The sequence below is a fragment of the Ornithorhynchus anatinus genome, chromosome 2 (genome assembly GCF_004115215.2).
Source record: "Ornithorhynchus anatinus isolate Pmale09 chromosome 2, mOrnAna1.pri.v4, whole genome shotgun sequence".
In the NCBI taxonomy this organism is placed as follows: domain Eukaryota; kingdom Metazoa; phylum Chordata; class Mammalia; order Monotremata; family Ornithorhynchidae; genus Ornithorhynchus; species Ornithorhynchus anatinus.
Genome location: NC_041729.1, coordinates 1,347,862 through 1,354,830, shown reverse-complemented (window position 1 = coordinate 1,354,830; position 6,969 = coordinate 1,347,862). Strand labels below are relative to the sequence as shown.

At 53.4% G+C, this 6,969-nt stretch overlaps 1 protein-coding gene across 2 annotated transcripts in view; it reads left to right on the top strand.

Moving 5' to 3' along the window:
- Window positions 1-5,908: 5,908 nt before the first annotated feature.
- RAB26 (RAB26, member RAS oncogene family) overlaps window positions 5,909-6,969 on the top strand; it is a 42,639-nt gene continuing 41,578 nt past the window's right edge. For both annotated transcript variants that reach the window (XM_029047725.1, XM_029047723.1), the window contains exon 1: window positions 5,909-6,265. In XM_029047725.1, the coding sequence (XP_028903558.1) occupies window positions 6,047-6,265 (219 nt within the window). In that variant the 5' untranslated portion in view covers window positions 5,909-6,046. The remainder of the gene's footprint in view (window positions 6,266-6,969) is intronic.

Here is a 6,969-nt window from a genome sequence, read left to right as displayed (position 1 = left end):
GACAGGGTATGGTGCCTGAAGATGGGGGTTGAAAAAGAAGGAAGAAGTCCAGGATAATAATAATAATATTAATAATTGTGGTATTTGTTAAGCACTTCCTGTGTGTTCCAGGCACTGTTCTAACTACTGAGGTAGATACAACCTAAACAGTTGGGACACAGTCCATGTCCCACATGGGGCTCACAGTCTTAATCCCCATTTTCCACATGAGGGAACTGAAACTCAGATAAGTTAAGTGGCTTGCCCAAGGTCACACAACAGACAAGTGGCAGATCTGGGATTAGAACCCAGGTCCTCTGATTCCCGGGTCCATGCTCTTTACACTATTCATTCATTCATTCATTCATTCATCTTTATTGAGCGCTTACTGTGTGCAGAACATTGTACTAAGCACTTGGAAAGTACAATTCGGCAACAGATAGAGACCATCCCTGCCTAACAACGGGCTCACAGTCTAGAAGGGACCTAGAAGGGGCTAGGTCTCACTGCTCTCCATGTGGAGCTTGAGCTGCCCACGGGACATTCATGAAGCGATGGAAAGAAGCCTTTTCACATGAAACAGAAACTTCTGATCATAACCAGCTTTAATAATAATAATTAATAATAATTATGTTACTTGCTAAGTGCTTACTATATGCCAAGCACTATTCTAAGTGCTGGGGTAGATACAAGTTAATCAGGTTGGACACAGTCCCCGTTCCACATTGGGCTCCCACTTTAAATCCCCCCTTTACAGATGAGGGAACTGAGGCTCACAGAAGTAAAGTGACTTGTCCAAGGTCACAGAGCAGACAAGCGGTGGAGCCGGGATTAGAACCCAGGTCCTTCTGACTTCCAGGCCCATGCCCTATCCTCTAAACCACACTGCTTCACAGTAATTCTCTACCTACTTTCCCACTCTCTTCTTCCACTACAACCCAACTTTGTTCTTTGTTCTTTTTTCTTCTCAGCCCAATTGTTTTTTTCTCTCCTTCTTTTGACCCCTTGCTCATGCCCTCCCTCTTGCCTGGAGCTTCCATCCCCTTCATATCCATGAGAACACTGCTCTCCCCATCTTCCAAACTCTTATGAAATCTCAACTCCTCCAGGAGGCCTTCCTCAGTTAATCGCTCATCTCTCCACTCTATTTTCCGCTGACTCCCTCTTCAGCACTTCAGAGCCACCTAAGCACTTAAATACTCTCAACTCCCATTGCACTTATGTACATATTTTTAGGCTGAATTGCTTCCCCTAGCCTGCAATTTATTTTACTGCTTGGTCTCCCCTGCTAGATTATAAACTCCTTGAGTGCTGAAATCATGCCTACTAACTCTTTTGTACTCTTTTAAGCATTCAGCATAGAACTCTGCACTCTTTAGGGCTCAATTCAGTATCCTACACACAGTAAACCCTCCTTACAGAGTTCTGCACATAGTATGTGCTCAGTACAGTGCTGTGCATACAGTAGAAGCAGCGAAACCTAGTGGATAGAGCACGGATCTGGAAGTCAGGACTTGGGTACTAATCCCAGCTCCACCATTCGTCTGCTGTGTGACCTTGGACAAGCCACTTCACTTCTCTGGGCCTCAGTTCTCTCATCTGTAAAATGGGGATTAAAAGTGGGAGCCCAGTGTGGGACAGGGACTGTGTCCGACCTGATTAACTTGCATCTACCCCAGCACTTCAAAGGGTGCCTGGCACATAGTAAGGACTTTAAAAAAAAAATCCCTTTTTTTACACATTTTCTACACACAAAAGCCTTGCACAGTACACAGTAGGTGTTCTGTACAGATCTCTGCTCACAGTCGATTACCAGAACGGAGCTTTGCATACAGAAGACACTCAGTACAGAGCTCTGCATACAGTAGGCATTCAGTGCAGAGCTCTGCACACAATAGGGACTCAGTACAGAGTTCTGCACACTGTAAGTGTTCTGTACAAAGTTTTGCACACAGTAAGTGCTCAGTACAAAGTTTTGCACAGAGTAGGTGTGCAGGTCAATACTCTGCATCCAGTAGGTCCTCAGTACAGTACTCTGCACACAATAGGGGATCAGTACCCAGCTCTGCTCACAGTAGGGGCTCACGACAGAAGTCTGCTCACAGTAGATGTGCGGTCAGCACCACTGGCTGATTGATGGTTGTGCCCCGTCTGGGGACATGAACTCAGAGAAGTGCCAGCAGGGCACTCTGAAGGGACATCCCCACCTCCACTTCGGCCAAACATGGCCACCTGGACAGCTTGGCTCCAGTCCGCCAAGACTCTCACCCCCAGCTGACCCCAGCTCCTGCCCGGTGGCCAATCCAACAAGGGGCACCTGCCTGGCCACTCCTGGCATCGTGGCGGTGAGCTGAGAGGCCGTGGTCCTGCCTACTTCTCTTCTACACCAGGACACCCCAGGAGGCTACCGTAGGTGGCAATGCCTGGAAAAAAAACGCAGAGCACCTGGTTCCCAACCTTCCTCTACTGGGCTCTGACAGTCGGTCACCCCAGAGCTCTCGTGCCCAAGGTCAGAGGTCATAGAGTCTCTTCCTTGCTCCATATGGAGGGGCTGGGGAGGGCGGCTGAGGGGGTCTGTGGGCGGATCCCAGCTCCCTCCGGGAGACACTTCAAGCATAATCGCAGCTCCCAGACACGTCTCTCCTGCGTGGGACATGATTGCAAGTGCCATTAAGTGCTCTGGGGCCCGTTTATAATCTTTTCACCAGAGGTTTGTCAGACCCAGCTTGAACGAATACTTTCTAACCCAAGCCACGGCGGGACTCTGGCCTCCGGGGTCCCGGCCCTCCTCATCGTGGGTGGACACGGCTCCCCTCTGGGCTGCTGGGGTTGCGAATGAGGGGCTGAGGAGGGGGTTTGGGGAGCGAGGCCGAAGGACCAAGGGGCCAGGCAGATCTTGTGTGTGTGTGTGCGTATATCTGTGTGTCTGTGCATGTGCCCCAGGAGTGTGACAAGAATGTGAGTGTGGGCGTGACTGTGACTGTGTGCGTGTGAGAGAGAGAGTGAGAGAGGGAAACGGAGAGCGCGCTCACGTGTCTGACAGTAATAGGGGGTGTCGGAAGGTGGGATGACAGGGTGGAAAAGGATTCTTTCCCCGCAGAGACCGGTTGATAGGTGTGAAGCCTTTTAAATCTGCTCTCTGAAGCATTGCACGGAGCCAGCTCCAGGTCAGAGACCCTGCCCCCCTGCCCCTCCTCCCTGAGGGCTGCAGTGGGCATAGACCCCATATACTAGCTGGACCCCGCATCAGGCACCCCATCCGTGCTTAGAGAAGTGGCGTGGCTCAGTGGAAAGAGCCCGGGCTTGGGAGCCAGAGGTCATGGGTTCTAATCCCCACCACTTGTCAGCTGTGTGACCTTGGGCAAGTCACCTCACTTCTCGGTGCCTCAGTTCCCTCATCTGTAAAATGGGGATTAAGACTCTGAGTCCCACGTGGGACAACCTGATTACCTTGTATCCCTCCCCAGTGCTTAGAACAGTGCTAGGCACATAGTAAGCACTTAACAAATACCAACATTATTATTATTTATTATCCCTCCACCAGAGTCAGAGTGGGGGTGGGAGTGAGGAAGGGATTTGCTCCTGGGGAAGCCGGCCCGGAGCCAGTCTAGGAGTGAAGGGGGGGGAGGCTACCCGAGGGCCCTGGGAGTGGAGGGGGGTGTTTTCCTCAAGTGTCCAGGTCATTCCCTTCCCCCAAATAATAATAATAATAATTATGGTATTTGTTAAGTGCTTACTATGTGTCAGGCACTGTTCTAAGCGCTGGGGTAGATAGAAGATAATTGGGTTGGACACAGTCCCTGTCCCACATAGGGCTCACAGTCTTAATCCCCATTTTACAGAGGAGGGAACTGAGACCCAGAAAAGTGAAGTGACGTGTCCAAGGCCACACAGCAGACAAGTGGCAGAGCCGGCATTAGAACCCATGACCTTCTGATTCCCAGACCCATGCTCTATCCACTAAGCCATGCTGCTTCCTGAAGGCATAGGTCTGCGAATTAGAAGGACCTGGGTTCTAATCCCCTCTCTGACACTTGTCTGCTGTGTGACCATTTTTCCTCATCCGTAAAATGGAAATTAAGATGGTGAGCCTCTTGTGGGACAGGGACTGTGTCCAACCCGATTACCTGTATCTACCCCAGAGGTTTAAACAGTGCTAGACATATAGTAAGCATTTAAACACCCAGCTTGTTGTGGGCAGGAATGTGTCTGTTGGTTGCTATACTGTACTCTCTCAAGTGCTTAGTACAGTGCCTGGCACACAGTAGGTCCTCAATAAATACAATAGAGAAGCAGCATGGCTCAGTGGAAAGAGCACGGGCTTGGGAGTCAGAAGTTGTGGGTTCTAATCCCTGCTCCACCACTTGTCAGCTGTGTGGCTTTGGACTAGTCACTTAACTTCTCTGTGCCTCAATTACCTCATCTGTAAAATGGGGATTAAGAATGTGAGCCCCATGTGGGACAACCTGATGACCCTGTATCTACCCCAGCGCTTAGAACAGTGTGTGGCACATTCATTCATTTATTCCTTTAATTCACTGAGCACTTTCTATGTGCAGAGCATTGTACTAAACCCTTGGAATGTACAATTCGGCAACAGATAGAGACAATCCCTGCTCAGTGACGGGCTCCGTCTAAATGGGGGAGACAAACAGCAAAGCAAAACAGAACAAAACAAAAACAAGACAACATCATCACGATAAATAGAATCAAGGGGATGTATACCTCATTAATAAAATAAATAGGGTAATAAATAATATATACAAATGAGCACAGTGCTGAGGGGAGGGGAAGGGGCAGAGGGTGGGGGGGAAAGGGAGGCACATAGTAAGCACTTAACAAACGCCATCACTATCATCACAATTTAATGATTGAATTAATGAATTAATAATAATAATAATGTTGGTATTTGTTAAGCGCTTAATAATAATAATGTTGGTATTTGTTAAGTGCTTACTATGTGCAGAGCACTCTTCTAAGCGCTAGGGTAGATGGTAATCAGGTTGTCCCACATGAGACTCACAGTCTTCAACCCCATTTTCCAGATGAAGTCACTGAGGCATGGAGAAATCAAGTGACTTGCCCCCAGTCACCCAGCTGAGAAGTGGCAGAGGCGGGATTCGAACCCATGACCTCTGCCTCCCAAGCCCGGGCTCTTTCCACTGAGCCACGCTGCTTCTCTAATAATAATAATGTTGGTAATAATGTTGGTATTTGTTAAGCGCTTACTATGTGCCGAGCACTCTTCTAAGCGCTGGGGTAGACATAGGGGAATCAGGTTGTCCCGCGTGGGGCTCACAGACTTAATCCCCATTTTACAGATGAGGGAACTGAGGCACAGAGAAGTGAAGTGACTTGCCCACAGTCACACAGCTGACAAGTGGCAGAGCTGGGATTCGAACTCACGAGCCCTGACTCCAAATCCCGTGCTCTTTCCACTGAGCCACGCTGCTTCTAATAATAATGTTGGCATCTGTTAAGCGCTTACTATGTGCAGAGCACTGTTCTAAGCCCTGGGGTAGACACAGGGGAATCAGGTTGTCCCACGTGGGGCTCACAGTTAATCCCCATTTTAGAGATGCGGTAACTGAGGCCCAGAGAAGTGAAGTGACTTGCCCACAGTCACACTGTCCCTGTCCCACAGCAGAGCCCCTCCCGACCCCGCTCTGCCGCTTATTTGCCTATCCCCGCCCTCTCTCAGCGTTCATTGGCTGCGGCGGAGGAGCCCCGGGTTTGATTGGTTGCTGCGGCGGGGGAGGGGGGAGGGGGCTGGCTGGCGGCTGGGGGCGAGCGGGGACAGGGGAGGGGCTAGAGGGGGCGGGGGCCAGGGAAGGGGGCGTGGCCAGAGAAGGGGCGTGGCCATAGAAGGGGCGTGGCCAGGGAGGAGCGCGCGGCGCCGCCACCAGGGCAAGCATGTTGCTGCCGCTGCCGCTGCCGCTGTGCACCTGCAGGGCTCGGGGAAGCCCAGGACCTGTCGCCGTCGCCTCCCGTGCCGGAGCGCAGTGACCGTGAGCATCGCGCCTCCTCCCGCAGCCCCCCGGGCCTCTCCCTCGCCAGCCCCTCCATCATGTCCAGGAAGAAAACCCCCAGGAGCAAAGCGGGCAGCTCACCCTCTTCCCACCTGCCCCCGGCCAAGGACAGGGGCAAGGCGGGCGCCGGCGGCGGCAGGGGCAAGGCGGGCACCGGCGGCAGGAGGCTGGACTCCGACGCGCCCCTCAATGGGGTGGCGCTGCCCAGCCACCCCACCCTCAGCAGCAGTGGCGAGTTCTACGATGTCGCCTTCAAGGTGAGTCCCCTGCCGACAAGGGGGAGGGGGGAGCTGGGGGTCCCCGGGGCGGGGAGGGGAGCGCTTGGAGCCGGGGGGGGGCTCGGGATGGAGGAGAGAGGTTTGAGGCTGGAGGTGGGGGCGTCTCCGGTGGGAGGCGAGGTGGTGGGGACTGGAATTGAGGGTGTACGATGGAGGTGAGGGGCTGGGGGATGGAGCTGGGGGGGGTCTCCGGGTGGAGGCGAGGGGCTGGGGGTCTCGGGATGGAGATGAGGAGCTGGAGATTGGAGCTGGGGGTCTCGGGATGGAGGAGAGGGGCTGGGGGCTGGAGCTGGGGGGGTCTCCGGTTGGAGTTGAGGGGCTGGGGCTGGAACTGAGGGTCTCGAGATGGAGGCGAGGGGCTGGGGGCTGGAGCTGGGGGTCTCGGGATGGAGGTGAGGGGCTGGGAGCTGGAGCTGGGCGTCTCGGGTTGGAGGCGAGGGGCTGGGGGGCTGGAGCTGGGCGTCTCCGGTTGGAGTTGAGGGGCTGGGGGCTGGAACTGAGGGTCCGGGATGGAAATGAGGGTCGAGGGACTGGAGCTGGAAATCTCGGAATGGAGGAGAGGGGCTGGGGGCTGGAGCTGGAAATCTCGGAATGGAGGAGAGGGGCTGGGGGCTGGAGCTGGGGGTCTCGGAATGGTGGAGAGGGGCTGGGAACTGGAGCTGGGGGTCTCGGGATGGTGGAGA